We start from the raw sequence: 26546 nt of genomic DNA, 5'->3' as shown, positions 1-26546 counted from the left end.
TCAGACCCATGATTCATGTGAATCTAATGAGGTTGGCAGATTATTCAACCACGACCGGCATCACCATAGAGCTCAACCACCATATATTTCCAATAGGGAAAGCTGGATAGCAAAGAGCAGAAATAATAGGTTTTCTCCATGTTAATATAGTATGGATCTCGATGGCTGGCCCAGCAGAATACAGTGATTTCCCACCATTCAGGTTTGCATGACTCAATAAACAAATTCAACTAGGCAGAGCTTACTGATTAAAAATTAAACTGGCCAATGACCCAGATCTTGGATGAACAGAATTTAGAGTAGAAGTCTGCTATTCAGTCAATCTATGATTAGAAGGGCAGCACGGTGGTGCAGTGGATTAGCCCTGTGCCTCATGGCGCCGAGGTCCCAGGTTCGATCCCAGCTCTGGGTCACTGTCCGTGTGGAGTTTGCACATTCTCCCCGTGTTCGCGTGGGTTTCGCCCCCACAACCCAAAGATGTGCAGGTTAGGTGGATTGAACACTCTAAATTGGCCCTTAATTGGAAAAATAATTATTGGGTACACTAAATTTATTTTTAAAAAAAATAAAAATCTATGATTAGAGATGCCCATTTTAGTTAATTGGGTTGTGGAAATAGCTAACCTGGGAACAGTTTGTCTTTGAAAGTAATAGTGAGTGACTATCCATAATTGCAAACAAGTGTGTCTGCAGTCAACATCAAGTTGAATCAAGTGAGTGTCAAGTGCTCACAGCACTTCTTACCAGCTACTCTCTTGAACCCTGTTCGTCAAGCAATGGGTGCATTCTTGGATGGGTCACAAGTGAGGGAATGTCCAATGCTCAAGAATTCTAATTATTCCCTTTCTACTGTTCTCAGATGGTGCTATACACTGTCTGCAGTGTCACCTTTACTTAGTGCTGCACAACATTTAGCTTTATAACCCTAGTCATGAACATAATTTACACCAGAATGAAAAACACTACAATATGTGAATTTTACACACGAACCATTTAATATTTCTTGTATTTTCTTTTCATTATGACAGACACTATATAAACCAAATACTGCCTGGGACTTCAAATAGATTTACTTGTCAGCAATAACCAATTCAGGAGTTTATCACTTGAGCTGCTGAGACTTGCCAACTGCTGAAGTAAACAGCACTACATTCAACCTTCCTTACAGCAATCAAGTCAGAAACCACATGGAGTTGACTATCATTTTCTGAAGCCGATCCTCTGCACTCTCTCGCCATTCCCCAGTGTGAGAAAGGCCCTATTGTCAGGATATTGAGTGTAAAAGCCTTACTGAGCAACTGGGATCTTGCCAATACACCAACCGCTCCATTTCTTTCAATTAGAAAAAATATGCAAATCAGTTCAATTTACCAGAGTCTGTCTTGGGCAAGGTGAAGTATGCAATCCGTTTCTTGTTCAGACCCAGATCCCATCTCACAGTAATATTGTCCTGAGTCTAAAATTAGAAACAGAATTAAACTCAGTTATTGGTTCAAGCAGTGAGATAATTAGCTGGATATAAAAAGGAAAGAGGTGATTAGATTATTCACTATTGATTACTGGAGGAATACTCCAGTCTAAATACTTAAATACAAAGAGAAAATAGTAGTAACCCCTGCCCACATGCTCTCATTAATCTCCAGGTTATATTTTTGAAAGTTTGCACATGTGGATGATAATACAAGCCGTGTAGATCAGCTGTTCCAGGTCTCATGGGAACATGCCGACCCTTCAATTACTGCCTCCATCTCACTTTATGTCTTATTTTTAACTGATTCATGGGTTGTGGGCGTCGCTGGCTGGACTACTATTTATTGCCCAATGCTTGTAGAAATGGAATTATGATGCAGTGGGGAAATAGAAGGTGTGGCCATCCTGCTCAAGTGCTCACAGGCAGGTAAATTCAAGAGTAGTAAAAGAAAAAATCTTGTTGGTTTGACAATAGTTGGGTTAATTAAGCTGGAGAATTCCTGGTACAGCATAATAAGCGTGTTGCTTCATTTTTGGAACCAGTACTGTGATAAGATGCTCCGTATCGTTATCACTTCTGTTTGTCTACCATAAACCCTACCAACAAAATAACACATGATGTAACAAAGTCTATTCAGGCCTCATTAATAATGTGTACAATCTGCACAGGCTCAAATTTAAATGCATCAGAATTCATTCAGCAGCTTGGGTTCCAGCTCTCCCGTGTGAGGGAGATTTTAGATTCAGCCCATTCTTATTTTGGAATTGTGGTTTAAAATATCAGCGGCAATAGGTTTATACAGTTCAGTTAAGCAGGAAGATTATATGAAATCAAGAAGAGAAGTTCTATACCATAGTAGCTCACTCAAGCGGATATTATTCCATGCTAGAATTACCAAGCTACTCAGATGGAACAGAGGATTGGTAAAGGAAGTCTTGCTTTGGAAGCAAGGGGCTTCACGGTAGCATGGTGGTTAGCATCAATGCTTCACAGCTCCAGGGTCCCAGGTTCGATTCCCGGCTGGGTCACTGTCTGTGTGGAGTCTGCACGTCCTCCCCGTGTGTGCGTGGGTTTCCTCCGGGTGCTCCGGTTTCCTCCCACAGTCCAAAGATGTGCGGGTTAGGTGGATTGGCCATGCTAAATTGCCCGTAGTGTAGTTGGGTTACGGGTATACGGGTTACGTGGGTTTAAGTGGGGTGATCATTGCTCGGCACAACATCGAGGGCCGAAGGGCCTGTTCTGTGCTGTACTGTTCTATGTTCTATAGCTGAAGAGGGCATTGGTGAGATTGCAACTAAAGTATTATGCAGTTTTGGTCACCTTGAGGGATATACTTGCTTTGGAAGCAGTTCAGTCAAAGTTCATTAGCTTAATTCCCGAGATAAGGGATAGTCTTATGAGGAATGGTTGAGCCAATACTCATTGGAGTTTAGAAGAAAAGAAAGTTGTTCTTATTGAAATACATGGGTCTGAGGGGGACTGCTAGAGTAGCTAGTATTTTTTTTTTTAAATTTAGAGTACCCAATTCATTTTTTCCAATTAAGGGGCAATTTAGTGTGGCCAATCCATCTACCCTGCACACCTTTAGATTGTGGGGACGAAACCCATGCAAACACAGGGAGAATGTGCAAATCCCACACGGACAGTGACCCAGAGCCGGGATCAAACCTGGGACCTCAGCGCTGTGAGACAGCAGTGCTAACTACTGCACCACCGTGCTGCCCAATAGAGTAGCTTGTTGAGAGTATGTTTCTTCTCATGGGGAATTCTAGAACTAGGGGCACAGTTTAAAAATAAGTTGTCTCTCATTTAAGGAGGTGCTGAGGAAAATTCATTCATCTCCCCAACGTAATCCAATAATGAGCACATAATCCAATGATCGATGCAGACACTTAAATGCAGTACTGAGTTAGCACTGCACTGTCAGAGGAGCAGTCCAGTTGCAATTAGCCTAGTCAGTAAGGAGCAAACTCAAGAGCCACTTGATCGTGTTTGTTCAGCAATTGACTGGGTAAACACTCTGGGCTATGGAAGAAGCCTTTTCCAGGATTCCTCAGTCACCAAAGTCAGATAATCAGCTGCCAGACACGTTCACGGGGAATAAGTCCCAAAGGAACAACAAAGAGCAGCTAAATGTAGCACTGTAAAAAGACAAGGGATGTTTGCAAATGTGGCATTTTTGGAGCAACGGTTAGCTCTGCACAATACCTGGGACTCCTTTAGCTTCTTGTCATAGTCAGCCTCCAGCTTGACCAATGGACCAAAGATGTTCTGGTATTGATAAGCATCCTCGTAACGAAGGAGTACATGCTGTGGCTCTTCATCCACTCCAGGCTTCTCCAAATCCTCAAGAGTAGCAGAAGGATTATCCTAAAGCGAGAGAAACACTCCATTACACAAACCACATTATGTTAGAAGGAATTGGAAAGATCACCCATACAATTTTAGATTTGACATTTCAATTTTTTTTTTAAAGTTAGAGAACCCAATTATTTTTCCCCCCAATTAAGGGACAATTTAGCGTGGCAAATACACCTACACTGCACATCTTTTGTGTTGCGGAGGTGAGACCCACGCAGAAATGGGGAGAATGTGCAAACGCCACACGGACAGTGATCCGGGGCCGGGATCGAACCCGGGTCCTTGGCACCGTGAGTACATTTCAATTTCTGAAGACAAATTAAATTTGTGATCAACATTGAGTAATGGCACACAGAAACTGCACCATAAATCAGCTGTAACGTATTCCCAGTTGGTATCTCCATGCTCTACAATTGTCTGGGAGTTTCTCTCTCTGATTTCACTGACCGATACCACACATACAACTAGTGTACTTCTTCCCCCCACCCCCCACCACCACCACCCCACTTGGCCCACTCGCGTTTGAGGAGCAGGAACAGTGCACACGGAGTGCGCAGAATGCATACAAATTACTTGAGGCCTATTCTATCAAAGGTTGGTACAAGAGCATAGGTTAGGTGGATTGGCCATGTTAAATTGCTTCTTGGTGTCTACAAGTTAAGTGGGGTTACAGGAATAGGGCGGGGATTGAGCCTAGGTTTTCGAAGAGTCGGTGCAGACTTGATGGGCCAAATGGCCTCCTTCTGCACTTTAGGGATTCTATGATTCTCTTTTATTTAAATTTAGAGTACCCAATTATTTTTTTCCCCAATGCAGGGACAATTTAGCGTGGCCAATTCATCTACCAGGCACATCCTTTGGGTTGTGGGGGTGAGACACACGCAGACACGGGGAGAATGTGCAATATCCACACCAGCGTCGTGAGGCAGCAGGGCTAACCAATGCATCACCGTGCCGCCCCATTGATTCTATTCTAAGAGCTACCCAGCCACTGCCCTTGGATACTGCTCAGCAGCCAGTGTTATAGTACAGAGTAAACATTGAGCTTAGTTGGCACTGAGATTTAACTGACGGGAAATCAGATAAGAATCTACAGGAACCAGAAGGTTGTCAGGTCTTCCAGAATACAGGACAACCAGTAACTACGGTACTGATGACAGGTTTGTCAGCTGCGCAACTAGCAAGTGGTGATACTATTTCATCTGAATGCTCTTGTAACAGCCTCCCCAAACAGGCGCCGGAATATGGCGACTAGGGGCTTTTCACAGTAACTTCATTTGAAGCCTACTCGTGACAATAAGCAATTTTCATTTAATTTCTTGTTCCAAAATTAACAGTAGATTTGAGTCAGTTGATAAATTGCCCATTACGGTACAATGGGACAGTGGTTAGCACTACTGCCTCACAGCACCAGGAATCCGGGTTAAATTCTGGCCTTGGGAGTTCACACTGTCTCCCAGTGCCTCCATGGGTTTCCTCCAGGTGTTCCAGTTTCCCCCCACAGCCCAGGTTAGGTGGGTTGGCCATGCTAAATTGCTCTTAGCGTCCAAACGTGGGGTTACAGGGCTGGAGAGATAGGGCAGGGGAGTGGGCCAAAATAGGGTGCTCTTTCGGAGGGTAGATGTGGACTCGGTGGGCCTAATGGCCTCCTTCCTTTTTTTAAAATAAATTTAAATTACCCAATTAATTTTTTCCAATTAAGGGGCAATTTAGCGTAGCCAATCCACCTAGCCTGCACATCTTTGGGTTGTGGGTGCGAAACCCATACAAACACGGGGAGAATGTGCAAACTCCACATGGACAGTGACCCAGAGCCGGGATCGAACCTGGGACCTCAGCGCCGTGAGGTAGCAGTGCTAACCCACTGCGCCACCATGCTGCCCCTGTAAGAATTCTATGATTACACAATTTGTACCTTCCAGAGTTCCTCCAGTTTGTTAATCTGCTGTGCTGTTATCTGACGGGCTCGCAGTTGCTCCTGCTCTGATGGAATCTTCACCAGCCAAGACAGAAAGCAACGGTCCTGAATTAGTGGCTGCCACTGGGAACTATCCCAGTTGATATCCTTCAGGCTGCTCTGACTGGCACAAGGTTGTCTGTGGAATAATAATAATTGCGTGCAACATTTTAAAATTGTTTCTGACTTCTTCTAAAGGCAGAAAGTGAGGAGAATCAGATTATAAATCTCACTAGAAATGAATTGAACTCAATCAAAAAGCAACCGTCAACAATGGCGAGATTTAAAATTACGCAGTATAAACCAACATTGCTGTTTTGTTCTATTCTTTGGTCGGCTTGCCACTCACTGACTGCTTAAATTCTTAAGTTTGTCTGTTTCTTTTGCATAAAATGGGTTTAGCTGAAACATCATTTTCTAATAACATGGCACCATTAATATTCCAGATGAGTTAATGAGCTTGTGCGCCCAGCATCAAATGTCAAGACAACTATATTAAAACACACTGGTGCTAGACTCAACTCACTTAAAATTATAGCTTGCAATTACAGAATAAACGACCTTGCTTTCTATGCTAGAACATGAATTTTGTATTTTTCAAAGGAAGAGGAAATCTGCTCTGCAATTCTGTCTCTTGTTCTTTACTAATAGATTCCCACATGACCAGAAATACATATTTGAAAACTGACTGATGAAAAGAACTGACGGTAGAAAGACATTAATCCTGGATTTGGGGATTGCGCAACCATGATTTATGCTATGGGGCTGGGCAGCCAGGTGAAAACAGCAAGTTAATCTACCTCAAATTTCTGCATACAATGCAGTCAACCTGATATGCGTGTACAGTCAACTCTGCTGTCCCCAGCCTGCTCCAACACAACCACACCCATCCTTCACTTCGCCGTTTGTCCCCGGCTGTTCAGTTGCTCCCATCAACACATTCTGCTACCTCACTTTTTGCCACCATTAGCATGTTCATCCCTTAATTAACACTCCCCTTTGGTACGGTAGCACAGTGGTTAGCACTGTTGATTCACAGCGGCAGGGACATGGGTTCGATTTCCGGCTTGGATCAGTGTGTGTGTGGAGTCTGCACGTTCTCCCTGTGTCTGCATGGGTTTCCTCCGAATGCTCCGGTTTTCTCCCACAAGACCCGAAAGACACGCTTGTTAGGTGAATTGGACATTCTGAATTCTCCCTCAGTGTACCCGAACAGGCGCCGGAATGTGGCGACGAGGGGATTTTCACAGTAACTTCATTGCCGTGTTAATGTAAGCCTACTTGTGACAATAATAAAGATTATTATTTGTCCCATGTCCATGACAAATTTGTCCATATCTCCTTTGCCTGACCCATCTATGGTCATCTATTCTGCCCCACCTCCTCTTCCGCCCCCTTACCAATTTTATAATTCTGTACATTTCTACCATGCCTCAATTCTGTAGAAGGATCATTTAGATCCATGTGTTAACTCTTTCTCGCCAGAGATGTTGCCAGACCTCCTGAGTTTATTCAACATTTCCCCAGCCCTGGGTCTGCCAATAACCGTTCAAGGTCCATCTTTGGGAGAGGTGTGGGCGGGAACCAGCAAATAACACATATATTTTTGGGTTGCGAAAAATTGGGAAGATTCTGGATGGGAGTGTTTAAGGTTTTAGCCAGGATAGTGGAGGAGGTGGACCTGGATCCTTTGGTGGCGATATTTAGGGTTTCAGAGAAGCCGGAGCTCATGGAGAGGAGGAAGAACGATGTCCTGGCATTCACCTCTCGGATTGCACAGCTGTAAATTTTGCCCATGTGTCATTGTCACCGGGGGTAGCGGCTTGGTTGGGTGACCTGTATGATTTGCTATTCATCGTGGGGGAGGAAGGGGGTGAAAAAGGGGAAGAATCTGTACAGACTGTATGGTTGATTGAAGGGAAGTATGTTTCCCGGAGTGTTTAATCGCTGTAACCTGTTTTGATACACGTTTGTAATAAACTGCATTTTTTTTTATATAAAAGGTCCACATTTGACAGGAAGGAGGCACTACCTATTCTATCAATACAATCTTGGAAAGGGATATGAATCGGTTTTGGTGATAGCATTTATCTTCCGGTAATCTGGTAATCTATGCAGAACTGTGTGGCAATCTATACTATCAGTTTGGGCCCCAATACTATCAGCAAACTCCAATTATTCCTACTAGGCTCAATTAAAACATTTTCCAACATATATTGGATCTCTGCCTAACTGAGCCAGTTTTCAGGGATTCAGCTGGTACAGATGCTTCTTTATCAGCTCGAGTTTCCTATGTCCACATCATGTCTGGTTAACTGTTCGCACCCTGGGGTGTCCCTACAAATCCATCAGTATTTTTCCACAAGATCATTCTGTTGTCCTTTTAAATAGACAAACTGGGCCTCCGAACTATCCCAAAATATCAGTTAGTCGTACTATTGGAGGGTCATTCTGCTGTGTACCATCTCCCTCTTGGCGTCATCGTCCTCTTCCACCACCTGACACACCTGCACCATCTGTACCCACATGATACTGGTACCCTTTCATCTTCCTCCTCACGATAGTATTGCTTCAGCATATTTATACTCTAGTCTGGAGTACTGATTAAATAGATTATCTTGCTCACTCTTCTAATGACCTTATAGGCCCCACTGAGTTTCACCTTCAGAGATTCACCCTGCATCGGCAATACCAACACCTCAACCACAGCCTGGAAGGTTCAAAACCTTGTCTGCTTGTCCGCCCACAGTTTCATTCTGGCTACAGAAACCTTCAAATGCTCCCGGACTATCTTACAGGTCCCTGAGAAAGCCTTCCCAGAAATGTAGACATGCAATCCAACATTATGGAATTGTCCTCTGCTTTTAAAAACGTCTCCTTCATCAATTTTAACTGACCCTGTATCTCATGGTTGTAAACCAACTGAAATGGGCTAAACCCAGTAGATTCATTCAGAGAATCTCTGGTAGCAAATAGAAGGAAATTTAATCTTTTGGAAAGTCATGGCAAAAGGCCCTAATTATGGTCTGGAAAGTCTGAGCTCCCCGAGTTTGTAGATGCTAGGCAGTCGATGTTAATTGTTTAATACCCAACCTACCAATTATGCCCTGGAAAAGTCTGATTGTACTTCTATGGATAAACCACAGCAGGTGAAAAACTGGTCAGTAATGGGCCGTAAAAGGTATAGATTCTGGCAATCGTGTGGTCATATCGATGACTGTAAGGAAAAACTGCTGCCCTGCCTTAGTTTTCGGCAACGGCCCTACACAATCCATTAACACCCAACTAAACGGTTCTTCAAACTCCAGGATGGGTATTAATGGTGCGGGTTTGATCATGTGGTTTATTTATTACCTGACAGGTTCTACAGAATTGCACTACATCCTTCTGCAGCCCCGGCCAGAAGAAATGTGTTGACCGAGGCCTGCGTTTTCTGAATTCCCAGATATCCTGCCATTGGTATCTCATATGCTATCCGCAGTACTTCCTGGCAATATTTGGCGGTACCACTAGCTGATGAACAACCATCCACTCCTCATCCGCGGGTCTATGAGGATCCCCCCAGCCTCAACTTCTGCGAGCTGACTGTGTCCCATCTCTCGCTGGATTGGCTTCCTGTGCCTCAACTAAAGCAGTCCTTCCAAACAATTCACCGGAATTATTCTCATCCCCGAGGATAGTTTCAGCTGCCCTACCCCCTGCTTGTGGTGTGACAGTAGTCACCAGGGGGTGACCCTTGTAAAGCCATCGCCCTGATCACTACACGAGGAGGAAAATCTCAGGAAATTGTTCCTGCAACTGTTTGTCTCACTAACCTTCCATAGGACGCTCTATAATCACGGGTGAAACTACAACCTTCATTCTGCCAAATCATTCCCCAAAAGTAAGTCAACTCTATCTACCGGTAACAACTTAATCACCTTGACAACGACTGGACCTGACACCAAATCGCACTCCAATTGTATCTTAAACAATGTAACTGGGATATAATCTCCACTGATCCCATTCACCAATACCTTAGTTTTCATTGAGCTCTCTCGAGGGAAAACCAAATCCTTCTCCAGTAAGAGCTTTCTAAAATAAATTTAGAATACCCAATTCATTTTTCCAATTAAGGGGCAATTTAATGTGGCCAATCCACCTACTCTGCACATCTTTGGGTTGTGGGAGTTGAGACCCACGCAGGCACAGGGAGGAAATGCAAACTCCACACGGATAGTGACCCAGAGCCAGGATTGAACCTGGGACCTCGGCGTCACGAGGCAGCAGTGCTAACCACTGTGTCACCGTGCTGCCCTTAGTGAGAGAGCTTAAGTAGCTAGCCTGTCTCTTAAAATTGTTATAGGCTGGGCTACCGCATTGAGGAAAATGAAATGACCTTCCCCGTAAACACCAAACCAGCATATCTCTCATCTACCTCATTCCTCACACCTCAGGGCTCCCATGTTCAGTAAACGCTACAGTCTGCCCTCTCACATTCTCCACTTTTGTTCCCTTTTCAGAATCCTCCTAATGAATTCCCACAAGTCCCTTGAGCTTTCCTTCCAACTTCCAACATGCTGAACGAACGTATCCTATCTTATTACAATGGTAACACCTAGCCTTCCAAGTCTCACCTCCAGCCTCAGTACCTTCTTTCCTTGTCTGAGGAGATGGTCTCGGAGCCTTCCCAACTATCCATTCTTTACCTTGGCCACCTGCCTTCCTCACACTCTTCTACTTACTATACTTTTCAAAAGTATGGGTGGGACAGAAAAAAGGTTTAAACTTATGGATCAGCCCATAATCATCAGCCATAATTGCTGGTTGCCTGGCAGTTTTCACCCTCTGGTCTTCAACATGGGTTATTATTATAGAAGGTAGGGAATTCTTAAATTTCTCAAAAGAGAATAACCACTCTCAGAGCCTCATGGGCAGTTTCAACTGGCAATGGTTTTTCATGCAGGGTGTGGTGGGTGCCTGGAACTGCTGCCACAGAATGTGTTGGAAGCAGGAACATTTTTAAAAAAAAACATTTTAATTAAAAAATTTAGAGCACTCAATTCATTTTTTTTTCCAATTAAGGGACAATTTAGCGTGGCCAATCCCCTTAGCTTGCACATCTTTGGGTTGTGGGTACGAAACCCACGCAGACGCAGGGAGAATGTGCAAACGCCACACGGACAGTGACCCAGAGCCGGGATCGAACCAGGGACTTCGGCGCCACCTTGCTGCCTGGAAGCAGGAACATTAGCAACATTTAAGAGGCATCTGGATGGATACATGAATAGCAAGGAAATAGAGGGAAGCAGACCAAGCACGGGCAGAAAGTTTTTATTTTTTAGTTAGGGCATCATGATCGGCACACGCTTGGAGAGCCGAAGGGCCTGTTCCTGTGATGTACTTTTCTTTTTTTAGATAAATTTAGAGCATCCAATTTTTTTCCCCCCCAATTGAGGGGTAACTTAGCATGGCCAATCGACTTAACCTGCACATATTTGGATTGTGGGGGTGAAACCCAAGGAGACAACGTGCAAACTCCACGGGGACAGTGACCAAGGGCCAGGATCGATCCTGGGTCCTCAGCGCTGCAGGCAGCAGTGCTAACCACTGCACCAACGAGCCACCCCGTGCTGTACTTTTCTTTGGTTATATCATCTCCAATTTCATCTTCCGATGTCATGCCAACCGATCACCCTGGGTTTTTCCTGATCTCTGTAGCTTAGCAACTAATAGCTTTATCAGACCATACATTACCAGTTTAATCTTTTAACCCGTTGCAGCTTCAAACCAAGTTGACTCACCTGCACAGCAGCACCACCACAGAGTCAGCCTTGGCAGGGATGAAGCCCAAGAGGAATACATTCCTACAACCACAGTTGTAGCACTCCAGGACTGTCTCTCCCAGTGGTCCATCTTTGTGCAGAGTCACTTCCTTGCACTTGGCTCTCACCAGGTGGTTCACGATATGGCTGCAAGGTTGGAATGAAATCAAAGGACGTTTATTCAACTTGAAAATCAAAATGCAAGCTCTCGTTCAGCTGACAAAAATCAATATTTTGAATATCAACAGGAGGCTGATACTGATGCTCCATGTGGGCAGCACAGGAAGTTAACCTGAAATATATCTTTCATGCCTTCTTTCAAAGCTATCAAATATTTCTGAAGCATAGCCACTTATGAGCAAAACAGATCTAGCAAACTACAAACAAGGTTTCAATTAGGTAAATAAATAGTTAAACTCTTTATGATAATGTTAGTCGAGGGAGAAATTCAGGACACTGGGGAAAGCCTGCTGCCCATCTTCAAATAGTGCCATGGAATTCTTACATTTATCCGAACTGGCAAACAGAGGTTTTATCTAGCAGCTCTTTCGAGTGACAGCATTCCCCCCAATACTGCAATGAAGCATCAGCTGGGTTATCACAGAGGCACACTGGCAGGAAAATATATCTTTTCAAGTATATGTCATCACTAACATTTGAAAGGATTCATAGGAGCCTCACTATAATAAAATGTTGGTGTAGAAGAGTAGTTCAGTGAATTACTCAATGCTCAGCAGCATCTCACAACTGTAACTCTGCAGCTCCAAGATATAAAGATCAGAAAGTTAATTTAATCTCTTCATTTCATTATTTCACTGCTGTTGAAAGTTCCCATTGCAATGTGAGTGAAATGAATCCTTTCCTTAATATTTAATTTTCCTTTGCTCACTGCTGCAGTGATCTGGTAGCTCACTCGACTGAACATTTGCCAAAAGAAAAATCAAAAACCTTCCAGCACTTTTAGTAGCATTGCATCAATTAACATATAGTGGTGGAAATTTCATTTCATGACAGATCAGTTTATTCAAGTGCTAGTGATGGCTCAGTTGGTGGTACTCTTGCCTCAGTCACATGGTTGAGCACAATAATCAAGGCTGACATTCCAGTGAGTATTGACCAAATGCCATTTTATTTTAAGATGAGAGTTGAAACCGATGCCCCGTCTATCCCTCCGTGCCATGGGATCTTTTACACCTAGCTATCTCGAAGAGGAACAGCAAAGTAATTTCCAGTGCCCTGGCCAAGATTTATCCCTGAACCAAATCACAAAAACAGATTAGCAACTCATTCTCGCAAATGTTGACTGTGGGAGATTGCTTTTGCATAAATTGGCTGCCATGATTCTTGCCTTAAAATCAGTGACTACAGTTCAAGTAGGTCACTGGCTGTGAAGCACTATGGGGAAATTTGGTTAAAGGTACTAGATAAATGCAGGTGATTTTCTCCTGAAACGAAAATGAAATATTAACCAAGATAAACTTTTGATTGTTAAGAAATAGTCAAGTTAAATATGATGCAAGTTAACTTTATTCAGTGTATTAGAATAGAAAAGGCAGGGCCACCAAAATAAACAAGATTGTCAAAATCTAATAAATGTAAACATAAGGATAGAGTTATATGCATGGCATTGTACAGATTCATGTTTTACAGAGAGACTACAAGTTGAATCCACTTCTAAACTTTAGATGTCGGTGAACAAACAGACTATTAATAGCAGTGGGGTGAGGTTACTAGGTCTATGAGAGAAGCAAATTAATGATCAATTTAAGCGGAAGTCCTGTAAATGGTCATCACGCCTTACATGACACCAAGTTATGCTATCTCTACTATCAATTCTACTTTTCAGTTACTGTTGTGGGAAATCACAGCAGCCAATCTGCCACAAGGCGCAACGGATGGAGTGGCCAATCTGCTTTGTGGTTTTGGTTCACAGCTGTGTTGCCCAGTGCATTGGGGAATTCCATGCTCTTCGACAAATAATGACATGGATCTTTTCAATCTTTTTGAATAGGTAACTTCAGCCTAAAACTTTATCTCCAACACTGCAGAATTCCCCCTGTACTCTATTGAAATGCCAGGACCTGAAGCAGGACCTGAACCCACAAACTTCAAACTCAGAGTCAAGAGTGCAACCAAATGAGTTATTCTGATCCTAAAAGTCTCAGATTGAGGACACAATTTGCTCAACACAAATCTCAACTCACCTGCCAGAGGTGTTTCCACGGCCATTGCAGAACCATTTCTTGCTGGTATTACAGTAAACAACGCAGGCTGGATCATGAATTCCGCAGTAACTGCAAAAGAGAACAGAATGAGTGGAATAAAAGCTTTTGCTAAGAGGTCGAGGATTTCACTGGCTTGTTTTCAACTAAGGGAAGAAAGCTCTTAGGAAGGCAAATTAATGTTGCTGCTTATTGCAAGGGTAATGGAAGAGAAAAGTAGAGATGTTTTCCTATAGGTGTATAGGGTGTTGGTGAGACCACATCTCGAGTACTGTGTACAGTTTGGGTCTCAATTTTAAGGAAGGATATAAATGCGTTGGAAGTTCATTTGATTGATAGCTGGGATGGGGATTATCTTAGAAGGAAAGATTGGCCAGGTATATGTGCCTATGTGTTGATTATTTCTGTTAAGTTATTACTTGTGTGTACGGGGAGGGGGGGGGGGGAATTGTTCTTATTTCTTTGTGTTTTCGTTGATGATAATTTATGAAAACTTGAATAAAAATTTAATTATTTATAATTTAAAAAATCAGCTTTGGGGCAGGTCATCAAAGATATCTTATGGAGGATAACTAATAAGATCAATAATTTTTCCAATACAAAAATCTAAACACAACTGGTACAACTATTGGCCCCATTCACTGCATGTACCCACTCTATGTCAACCTGTTAACAGGAAACTCACTTTGTGGAGTGAAGCCACCACATCATGTCACATGGAGGGCATTTTATGAGAAGCCCAAGCTGTTTACTTTCACCTCATAATTGCTGATAATAACATAAGGTATACTGTGATGCTCATTATATTGAACAGATTAATGCTGCGAGACTCGGCTCTCCTGCTTCTTCCAACTTCACATTTTGCAGACTAAACAAAGTCAGATTGTGGTACCTGCAGGCATGCAAAGGAAGGTCCTTGGTGTAATACGTATCCTCTTCATCCTCCTCAAAGTTCAGTTCCGGTAACAACTGACTTGCTTTGGCAACGGCATCATCAACTGCTCCATTCTGGAGAACTCCGTCTGGTCCATTCACCTGTGTGAAGATGAAGGATCGTTGTCAGCACACACAGCAAAGGGTAAATGAAGCAATTGCCTTCCCTTCATGGGCTTCTGTTCTCAAATGATACAAAGTTATACGAGTAAGGGATTTGCTCAACTTTTTCTGTACCAAGTACAGAGCCCTGCTTGTAGTCCCCTCCCTAAATAACAGTATCACTCTGCCATGGTACAATACAGTAGTGAACCAATCATTTTGTGGAATGTGGTCTAGTTTTCACTATTCGATCATCTTGTGGTGTTAGATGAAGTCAGTATGTGGGAAGAGTTTCAGGCCTGTACAGAACATCACTAATTCAAGCACAGCACTGGTCATGATTTACATTAAGTGCAACTGAAAATGGTAGCAGCAAGGGACTGTCCTCCAAAATTAGAACATGTCTACAGTATTCAATCTACTCCAGTCCGGTCTAATTGTCTCTTTTCATCGCCATTAAGTAAAATCGTCAGAGCTCAGAGAGTATGTTAAATATCCATTAGGGAACAGTCTAGGGATTTCTAAGTCAGTACTTGGAAAGATCATCGCTATTTCATCAGAACCCGACTACACAATCCTATTCTGCCCAAGTTCATTTAACATCAGATCACAGGTCCTCTCTAACTATATACAAAATGGAGCACAACCAGATCCAGGCGAATGAAAAATTCTCCATAAGCTTTCAAAATAGCAAGTACATAATGCAAGTGGCATTAAGGTTCAGTTAATTCAAATGTAAAACATCAAAAGAAATTAATATAGGCGACAAAATCAAACATCCTAAAAGCTCAAAAATGGGAGGGATTCCAGGGCGGTACTGTGGCGAAGTGGTTAGCACTGCTGCCTCATGGTACCAAGGACCCGGGTTCAATCCCAGCCCCGGGTCACTGCCCGTGTGGAGTCTGCACATTCTCCCCGTGTCTGTGTGGGTCTCGCCCTTACAACCCAAAGATGTTCAGTGTAGGTGGATTAGCCATGCTAAATTGCCCCTTAATTGGAGAAAAAAAATTGGGTATTCTAAATTTATTTTTAAGTGTGTGGGATTCCTGAGACCAAGATACTTGTGTAATACATTTAAATAATTTTTCACTAAATACCATTAAATGCATCCACTTTCACGCACATCATGTTTTGGGGTTGCAAAAAAATTGGAAAGATTCTGGGCGGGAGTGCTTGCGGTCTTCGCCAGGATAGTGGAGGAGGAGGTGGACATGGACCATTTGGTGGCGATATTTGGGGTTTCAGAGAATCTGGAGCTCATGGAGAGGGGAAAGGCCAATGTCATGGCCTTCGTCTCTCTGATTGCACGGCGGCGAATTTTGCTGGACTGGCGGTCGGCATCGCCACCGGGGTAGTGGCTTGGTTGGGTGACCTGTACGACTTCCTGCAGTTAGAGAAGGTAAAGAGTTAAGGGTGGTGATCCTCAGGTTAAATCAACACCAGTCAGCTCTCCCCTTTAAGGGGGAAAGCAGCCTATAGTCATCTGGGACTATGGCGACTTTACGTACTGATAGATACATTGGAACAGACTCAAAACTGCATGCCATTTATTCTCAAATGCAAGTAACATAAATGTACTACTTTCCATTGATTGTAAACAATCGGATGTCTGGAATGGTCCCGAGTGGAGAAATTAGATGCCTCCTGCTACAGATCTTGGGCAGGTTGATATAATGTACCATGGTCTGAGACTCATGGACAATTATATTTATATTTTGCAAGTAATGAACAACGTTCAGTAATTTGGGATGGAGTCCCATATTATCTATAACTGTAAATGACGAGATGCAAACAAATGATCAGAAATCATTTTTAAATATTCCTCTGTCTGATGAGAATAGTTGGCTCCGATTTCTCTCTGGTCCTACAGTGAACGGTTAGTGAGTAGTTACAAGGATTCCCCTCCTTAGTCAGCCCTACTATTCAGGCAATGTTATGGCAACAGCGGTTACGAATGCACAACATTCAACAGATTTGTAATCAACAATTCAATTGCCAACTGGTGACGTGAGAACTCTGCATTCAGTGTGGGGCATCTTAATCTATCTTCTCAGGTTAACACATCAGCAAAGGATCCGTGCAGACAAGACCTGCTCCTGCTCGTAATATGTAGGCAACAGGTTAGCAAGTCTGAATTTAGTGACGGTGCAAGGGCTGTCCTTATCACCAGCCGAGGGGCCGGTGGCCCAGGCCGAGGGGCCAGTGGCCCAGGCTGAATACAGGGAGAAACTAGAGGATATGGATTTAATGTAATTGGTAGAAATATGAGGAGTTACAGTACATTTCTCACCCAAAGGGTGGTGAGGGCGTGCAACCCGGCCTGAAAGGGTGGTAGAGACAGAAACCGTACTATTTTTTTAAAATTTGGTTGTGCACTTCAAATGCTGTAACCTACAAGACTATATGAACCCAGAGCTGGAAAGTGAGATTATGTTGAATAGCTCTTTGGCAGCCAGATGTGATTGGCCAAATGATCTTTAAATTTTTGTTTCTACATTATGGGTAGCACAGTTGGTTTACAGCTCCAGGGTCCCAGGTTCGATTCCACGCTGGGTCACTGTCTGTGCGGAGCCTGTGCATGGGTTCCCTCCGTGTGCTCCGGTTTCCTCCCACAGTCCAAAGATGTGCAGGTTAGGTGGATTGGCCTAGCTAAATTGCCCTTAGTGTCCAAAAAAGGTTGGGTGGGGTTATGGTGGTGATGTGGGCTTGGGTAGGGTGCTTTTTCCAAGTGCCGATGCAGACTCGATGGGCCGAATGGCCTCCTTCTGCACCGTAAATTCTATAATTCCTGGTGCTGTCAAAATCCTACAACTTTACTCTGGTCACTTTTTCCTTGCTGGAACTGCAAATCTCATTTTAAGGTTGAAATTAGGTGGTTCCCTAAAGAATACCACAATCTACCAACGTCACTCTTGTAAAATGAGTTTCACGATACTTTCACATAGAAGCAGCAAGAAAAAGCTGTGTCAGAATACAGGACAGAAACTTTACCAACAAGGTCACTGATAGAATTGGGCAAGGTTTTGAATTCTGGTTTAGAGATTTTGCACGGAGAGGTGCACAGTAGATAGTTTCAACAGCAGCTAATCATTCCAAGCTCTTTGGAAAATCCTCATCGTGTTGATTAGTGAAAAGAGGTTCCAGAGTATCAGCACCAATTCAGCACTTTGCTGATGTGAAGCTCTGTACAATGTAGCTTTTAGCAATGTTCTGCAATTACCTTCACGTCAATTTCAGTCTTTCATACTTCACAGACCCTCCCAAGTAACTTATTTTCAAGGTCAAGTAACCCAGGTTTTTCCGGTCTTCAGATTAACTCCAATCCTGGTTGAGGAATCAAGAACCAGGCACGCAGTCTCAGGATACGGTGTAGACCTTTTAGGACTGAGATGAGGGGGGGAAAAACTCTTCAGTGAAAGGGTAGTGACCCTGTGGATTTCTCTACGACAAGAAGGCCAAGTCACAATGTATTCAAGAAAGAGATAGTATTTAGATTTTAACGGCACCAAGGGGTATGGGAATAAAGTGCGAAAATGACATTGAGTTAGAGTTCCCATCTCATTCCTATAACTCCCTTTTATCTCCCGTACTAGCTACATCCTCAAAAAAGTCTAATAACTTGGTCAATAAGGATTTCTCTTTTGTAAAGCGTTGGGCCTCTTTTCTCAGAGGAGTGCTCTAATATAGGTCTGCAAAATTATAAAATGTTTTGACAAGAGTGGACATACGGAAAGGTTTCCAGTTATGGGAAAGAGCATAACTACAAAGACCATCAGAATAGGGTAGTCACCCAGAAATCCAATCGGGAATTCAGAAGAAACTTGGGGGTGGTGAGAACGTGGTGCAGTTAAAACAAGTATAGATACATTTCAATGGAAGCTTGACAAGTGCGTGATGGGGAAGGGACTAGAGGGTTAGGTTGATAGATTTAGAGGAGGAAAAGCTGAAGGAAACTCCACTGAATCATAAATGCCAATATGGATTGGTTGGGCCAAATGGCCTGTTCGTGCTGTAACAATTCTGATTCTATCACCTGTGTCATGCACGTGTATATTGTGTGTTATTGTACTACACTAGGGCATATGACGCCTTCCTGCCTAGAGATTAAAACACAGATCCCAGCAGGGACTAACTGTCTAGAAATTAGAGCAGCCAGGTGTTTAATGTGTAGAAGTATAAATTCATGAAATTAAAAGTGAGAATACAAAAAAAAAGAACTCTACAGGGAATGAAACAGGACAGAGTTTTGGGTTTTAGCAGGAAGCACTGTAAACTGTAATGATAGTAAACAGCCATGGAGAAAAGGGCAAATGGGACCATGGAATGGAGCACAAGTCTGAGAACGTGCTAATTAGTTTGTATGCTAGCTTGAATAGCATATTCAGATCTGGGGTCTGTTCACAAGGGAATGTCTCAGCCTCAATTGGACTGCATCAGTGTTGGTGAATGCCTGAACCATTGCTTCCCGCCCTGCACTTGCTAAATTATTTCTTGGCCCCCATGCCACCTGATGTATTGAACGTTTCCTTGCACACTGCCTCTTTAAAACCGGCCATCTTCATCCCTTCCTTTAAAAAAAAAATGGTCTTGTCGCCTGTGTCCTTACAAACTGCTACCACAAAATACTGGAAGCACTCAATCACCGTGCTTTTATGGGGACAAGCATCAATGGTTTGGGCCATTCACCAGATGCTTCCTCTGAAAAGCTTGTCTGTACCTGAAACATTAGCTGTCTGCTATCACGCAGAAGTTGGCAGAAGTGTTTCCAACATTTCACAGGATCCTTGTCCCAGTCACCTTCCCACCACCCCTCCCCCCACATCCTTTTCTAAAATGTTTCATTCCATCCAGTCTAGGAAGTGTGCTGCTGAGAGGGAATTCCAGAAGAAGGCAGACATGTCATTCCCAGTCCCATTTATGAACCCACAGCAGGATGCAGCAGCATCTGCTCAATAGGGTTTGGAACTGAAGCTGTACTCAATTAGGTTTGAGCAGATTTTTACTCACACTGTGCAGTTTTAATTCTTTACCATTCAGCAACATTACACTGCATCCAAAGGAAATACCTCCACAAGGCGGATGTAGCAGAGATTAGAGTAAATTAGAGGTGTGGCCTTAAGTAGGGTGCTCCTTCCAAGGGGCGGTGCAGACTCGATGGGCTGAATGGCCTACTTCTGCACTGTAAATTCTATGGTAAATTACTGGAAATATATCAAATGTGTCAGCACCTCAAAGCCAGGAAACATTGGTTAATATTTCAGGTGAACACCCATTGTTGAAACACAGAAGGTAATTGAAATCCTACATTTTGGCAAATGCTGTAGACTGATACATGAGACACTGCTTCTGCTAAACACAGTGCTCTGCAGATTTAACTTAATCTCTGGGGGGTGTTATGGCGTCAGGTTGTTGGAGAAATACACTCAACAATGTTTGCAATACTGGAAGCAGTGAAATCACAATGGATCACCTGTGTCAGGTTGGGCATGTGGTCTGAAAGTTGGCACATCAGTATTCTAGATTAGCCAATAGCCAACAGTAACCTGAAGGAATTTCACATCCTTTGAGAGATGTGTTATTTACTTTCAAAATTGACCCTAAAGTGAGTTGGCAGTCTTTCAGTCCAGAGTCTCAGCTCAACTGCATAAAGTATTAAATGCACGTCACAATTTTGAACAATACATCCTCCTGATCTCCAATGTAGTTGAGAAATTGATATCTTGAAGCAGCACCACAGAAGAGATATAAATGGGAACGGCTATTTTATTTGGTCCTCAATTGTACATCCATCCAACATCAGACTAAAGTTTTGTTGCCCCAACTGCAACAAACAACTCTTTGCTTAAATGATTCATGGAGTTTATCTTCACCTTTAAATTCAATTTCAAGGTTTATGATCTCAATTGAGACCATTAACTTTCATTGAAAAAAAAATTGATATCCCTGTTATTTACTGAAAGAATGATGCCACATGCTTCCATTGTTTAAACAAAAGAATTTGGGCAGCACGGTGGCCTAGTGGTTAGCACAACCGCCTCACGGCGCTGAGGTCCCAGGTTCGATCCCGGCTCTGGGTCACTGTCCGTGTGGAGTTTGCACATTCTCCCCGTGTCTGCGTGGGTTTCGCCCCCACAACCCAAAAATGTGCAGAGTAGGTGGATTGGCCACGCTAAATTGCCCCTTAATTGGAAAAATAATTGGGTAATCTAAATTTATTTTTTTTTAAACAAAAGAATTTCAAAAAGGTGGCTCATGGGCAATAAATGCTGGCCTAGCCAGTAGTGCGGATATCCCACGAATGAATTAGAAAATGCTGTGCAAGAGTCAAAGAAACACTCAATACTATCTTGGACAGCTACCTAGGCTCCGGAACCAAAATCAATACAAGTTAAACATGAATTAAGAGACCAATTGTGATTAATTGCAAACTAATAATTGAGCATTAAATGTGCCATGCAGCCAAGATCTTCAAAAAAATGGCCTGGCAGTCCATCCAGCGTGTGTCATCAGAGAATTACAGGCCAGCTAGCCTAATGTCTGTAGTAGGGAAAATGCTAGATTTTATAATAAAGGGTGCGATAAAACATTTAAATAATATTAACAGGATTAGATAAACGTCAACATGGATTTATGAAAAGGAAATCATGTTTGACAAACATGTTGGGTTTTTTGATGATGTAATTAGTAGAGACCAATGGATGTGGTGTATTTGGCTTTTCAGAAAGCTTTTGAGAAAGTCGCACATAAGCAGTTAGTGTGCAAAATTAAAGCACATGGGATAATATATTGGCATGGATTGAGAATTGGTCAGCAGACACAGGAAACAGTTGGAATAAATGGGTCTTTTTTGGAGTGGCAGGCGATGGGTGAGCACGGCAGCACAGTGGTTAGCACTGTTGCTTCACAGTAACTTAATTGCAGTGGTAATGTAAGCCTACTTGTGACAATATAAAGATTATTGGTGGAAAATTCAAAGCATAATGACAAAGTTCAAATGTAGCAATAAATAAAGAAGATTAGCTGGTGGTGTAGCCATCTCAGATGGCCACCTGCAAAGGACCATGGGAATTATGGCCAGACTCAGAGCTTGTGTGTGTATTTGCAACCCAGATAGCTAGACCCGATCGAAACCCCCGCTCGTTTGCATTCTAACGGCCCATTTCCCGAGAACAAAAGAACTGTACTCAGGTAACCAATACAGATACAGACTAATCGGCACCACTCCCTTTACTCAGAGAGCCCAAATAGCCACGGTCAATGACCGCTAAGGAAACGCCCAGCCATCAAGGCACCTGCCCCTTTATTGGCCAAAATCGAAGGCAGTGATCGAAGCCTGTTGAATTATTGGGGCCAAGTTAAGGACCGCCCCAGAGTGCGAAATTCCAGAAGGACAAGAAGAGACACGGCCATGTGCTCGGTCTCTCTTGGATCCGGCCTATGCCAACCCAAGTGCAGCAGACAGACAAGTTCAAAGCCAACGATCGCTACCAGACGAATGAGCCCAGCAGAAACAGAGCCACTTGTTCCACCCAGCCACGCAAGATCGGACAAAGGCCTTGTCCATCTGCATAGACATGGTTGCCCTGAAGTTAAGTATACGTTATTGGGCAGCATGGTGGCCTAGTGGTTAGCACAACCGCCTCACGGCACTGAGGTCCCAGGTTCGATCCCGGCTCTGGGTCACTGTCCGTGTGGAGTTTGCACATTCTCCCCGTGTCTGCGTGGGTTTCACCCCCACAACCCAAAAATGTGCAGAGTAGGTGGATTGGCCACGCTAAATTGCCCCTTAATTGGAAAAAATAATTGGGTAATCTAAATTTATATTTTTAAAAAAGTATAGGTTATTGTAGTTGTTAGGTGTAGTTTAACTTGTAGTGTTTTGTGTTGCATGTCGAAGTAATCCTTGTGTGTAAATAAACCACCTTTGAACTTGAACTGACTACTGGTTGTGCGGTCCTTTGATCGATATCTGGTAAAGCCTTGTGGTGATATTGTTTGATACCTGGCGACTCTAAAGGGCATCATTATTAATTGGTAACATTATTGGTGACTCTGGTGGCGATTGGCACCAGTGGATAAGAAACAGAGTTAGCATTGCTCAGGTTGGAAATTGGTCAGTTTAAACAACAAGGATTCTAAGACTTGGGAAACAAAGCTTCATAAAATAGAGGGTGGCCGAGTATAATCTGAGGTAATACATTTTGGGAGGATAAGGAACGGGATTGAATACCATGGAAAAGGTGAGGATGAAGAGAGACCAAGAGATGATTAAAGTGAAAATACCTGCAAATAAAACCATAAAATGGCCAGCAGTGTTATGGGTTTTATCTATAATCATGTGGGAATTTTTTTAATACAAAACATATACAGTAGTCCCCCGTTATACCGCGCTCCGCGATATACCGCGGGGGGGGCTTATGGACCCCAACTGTCAGTTGTGTCAATTTCAGCGGCCGGCTCACTTTGATCCGGAGAGGGAAGCTGCTCTCTCACTGAAACAATCAGCCAGCCGTTGAAATTGACACTGCCGGCTGCTCTCTCCCTCCAATCAGAAACATTAAAACTTAAAAATTGGATTGGAGGGAGAGAGCAGCCGGCAGTGTCAATTTCAGCGGCCGGCTGATTGTTTCAGTGAGAGAGCAGCTTCCCTCTCCGGATCAAAGTGAGCCGGCCGCTGAAATTGACACTGTTTTAATTAGATCCACGATGGGGGTTTTAAATTTATTTAAAAATCTATGCTAGCTCTTCCCATTGTGAGTCTACGGGGGTCTGACCTCTCCCCCCGCCCCCCGTAGACTCTCAATGGGAAGCGCTAGCATAGATTTTAAAATAAATTTAAAACCCCCATCGTGGATATCCGCGGCTCGGTTGCAACGCGGGTGGCTGTCTTGGACCCCAACACCCGCGTTATAAAGGGGGACTACTGTACTACAGTAAGAGTACATTTTTTAGACATAAAGGGTATTAAAGTCACAGAGATCAAATGATAAAGATTCACCATGAAAACACCAAAGATGACACTCTAATTATGAGAAAAAACTTGAGGCGGATTATGTCCGAATTCTCACCAACTCGCACACCTCTCCTCTTGTGTAGAGGCCAAATGCAGACTGGGTAATCACTTTGAGGAACATCTTAGCACAGTCCAAAAGTATGATGTGACTTTCCATTCGTTTACCATTCCAATTTACCATCTTGCTGTCATGCACACTCCTATCCTCAGGCTGCTGCTGTATTTCCGTAAATCCAACACAAGCTGGAGGAACAGCAGCTCATCTTCTGATTAGGTACTTCACAACCATCTGCACGGGACATTGATTTTCAACAACTTCAGACCATGAACTCTGTCCTCCATTCTGAAAGATTCTTCCCCCTCACCTCAAGGGCCAGTTTGTGCCTTGTTTACATGTTCACACTTTCAGAGAAGACCTCTATTCTGCTATTAACACCTACTCTGGCAAATGCACTATTTCATTACCCCTACCACTTACCACCCCCTTTGCCTTTTGTTCAATTACATTTTTGGTTTTTAACCTCCCCCATCCTCAAACCTATCTCGGATCTTCCTTTTGTTCCACCTTCCCCCACCCCATTTTCAACAACCAACAGCACACAACGCTTACGAAGAGGCAAATTGAATTTGTTTGTCACTTGTACCGAGGTACAGTGAAAAGTATTGTTCTGCGTACAGCTCAGAAGGATAATTCCGTACATGAAAAGAAAATACACCGGGCAAGCATAAAAATACGCAATGTAACTACAGGCATCGGGTGAAGCACAAGAGTGTAGTACTACTCAGTAGAGAATGTGTGAAGAGAACAGATCAGTCCATAAGAGGGTTGTTTAGGAGTCTGGTAACAGCGGGAAAGAAGCTGTTTTCAAATCTGTTAGTGCGTGTTCTCAGACTTTTGGATCTCCTGCCCGTTGGAAGAGTGAATAAGCCGGGTGGGAGGGGTCTTTTATTATGCTGCCCACTTTCCCAAGGCAGCGGGAAGTGTAGACAGAGTCAATTGATGGGAGGCCAGTTTGTGTGATGGACCTGGCAGTGTTCACAACTCTGTAGTTTCTTAGTCTTGTGGCCAAGCAATTGCCATACCAGGCTGTGATGCAGCCAGATAGGATGCTTTCGATGGTGCATCTGTAAAAGTTGGTAAGAGACAATGTGGACATGCCGAATTCCCATAGTTTCCCAAGAAAGCATAGGCGCTGTTGTGCTTTCTTGGTCGGAGCATCAACGTGGGTGGACCAGGAGATTGTTGATGATGTGCACACCTCGGAATTTGAAGCTGTCAACCATCTCCACCTTAGCCCCATTGATGCAGACAGGGGTGTACACAATACAGTAGTCCCCCGTTATACCGCGCTCCGCAATACCGCGGTTCGCGGGGGGGCTTATGGACCCCAACTGTCAGCTGTGTCAATTTCAGCGGCCGGCTGATTATTTCAGTGAGAGCAGCTTCCCTCTCTGGATCAAAGTGAGCCGGCCGCTGAAATTGACACTGCCAGCTGCTCTCTCCCTCCAATCAGAAACATTAAAACTTAAAGGTTGGATTGGAGGGAGAGAGCAGCCGGCAGTGTCAATTTCAGCGGCCGGCTCACTTTGATCCGGAGAGGGAAGCTGCTCTCTCACTGAAACAATCAGCCGGCCGCTGAAATTGACACTGCCGAGGGGGGGCGGGTGTTGGGGGGGGGAGAAGAGGGGAGGGGCGGGTGTTGGTGGGGGGGAGAAGAGGGGGGCGGGTGTTGGGGGGGGGGGGGGGGGAGAAGAGGGGGGGCGGGTGTTGGGGGGAGAAGAGGGGGGGCGGGAGAGGGGACGGGAGAGGAGGGGGGCGGGAGAGGAGGGGGGCGGGTGTTGGGGGCGGGAGAGGAGGGGGCGGGTGTTGGGGGGGGGGAGAGGAGGGGGGCAGGTGTGGGGGAGACCCCCCTGTGGGTGTGGGGGAGACCCCCCTGTGGGTGTGGGGGAGACCCCCCTGTGGGTGTGGGGGAGACCCCCCTGTGGGTGTGGGGGAGACCCCCTGTGGGTGTGGGGAGAGAGAGGGTGGACCTGCGGGTGTTGGGGGAGAGAGGAGGGCCCTGCGGGTGTTGGGGGACGGGGGAGGAGAGGGGGGGGGGAGGGGGCAAGCCGGAGGGTGTGGGGAGGGGGCGAGCCGGAGGGTGTGGGGGACAGGGGGCGAGCTGGACGCTGTGGGGGAGAGCAGGAGGGTGTGGGGGAGAGGGAGCGAGCCGGAGGATGTGGGGGGAGAGGGGGCGAGCCGGAGGGTGTGGGGGGAGAGGGGTCTAGTTGGAGGATGTGGGGGGAGAGGGGGCAAGCCGGAGGAAAAAAAAAGAAATTGACACTGCCGGCTGCTCTCTCCCTCCAATCAGAAACATTTAAACTTAAAACTGGATTGGAGGGAGAGAGCAGCCGGCAGTGTCAATTTCAGCGGCCGGCTGATTTCAGTGAGAGCAGCTTCCCTCTCCGGATCAAAGTGAGCCGGCCGCTGAAATTTTAATTGGATCCACGATGGGGGTTTTAAATTTATTTAAAAATCTATGCTAGCGCTTCCCATTGTGAGTCTACGGGGGTCTGACCTCTCCCCCCTGCCCCCCCCCGTAGACTCTCAATGGGAAGCGCTAGCATAGATTTTTAATAAATTTAAAACCCCCATCATGGATATCCGCGGCTCGGATACAACGCGGGTGGCTGTCTTGGACCC

The 26546-nt window shown here is 44.3% G+C and overlaps 1 protein-coding gene across 1 annotated transcript in view; it reads right to left on the bottom strand.

Moving 5' to 3' along the window:
- The window catches only part of upf1 (UPF1 RNA helicase and ATPase), a gene marked incomplete at its 5' end in the record, with an annotated part of 62192 nt that extends 47318 nt beyond the window's left edge, over positions 1 to 14874 (bottom strand). The window contains 6 exons of the mRNA XM_038776578.1: positions 1372 to 1456; positions 3680 to 3841; positions 5748 to 5928; positions 11573 to 11740; positions 13798 to 13887; positions 14708 to 14874. Coding sequence (XP_038632506.1) covers positions 1372 to 1456; positions 3680 to 3841; positions 5748 to 5928; positions 11573 to 11740; positions 13798 to 13887; positions 14708 to 14874 — 853 coding nt within the window. The remainder of the gene's footprint in view (positions 1 to 1371; positions 1457 to 3679; positions 3842 to 5747; positions 5929 to 11572; positions 11741 to 13797; positions 13888 to 14707) is intronic.
- Positions 14875 to 26546: the final 11672 nt, after the last annotated feature.

This window comes from Scyliorhinus canicula, chromosome 18, assembly GCF_902713615.1.
Source record: "Scyliorhinus canicula chromosome 18, sScyCan1.1, whole genome shotgun sequence".
Classification (NCBI taxonomy): Eukaryota; Metazoa; Chordata; class Chondrichthyes; order Carcharhiniformes; family Scyliorhinidae; genus Scyliorhinus; species Scyliorhinus canicula.
The sequence above is the reverse complement of the archived record's forward strand: the minus strand, read 5'-3'. Positions and strand labels throughout refer to the sequence as shown.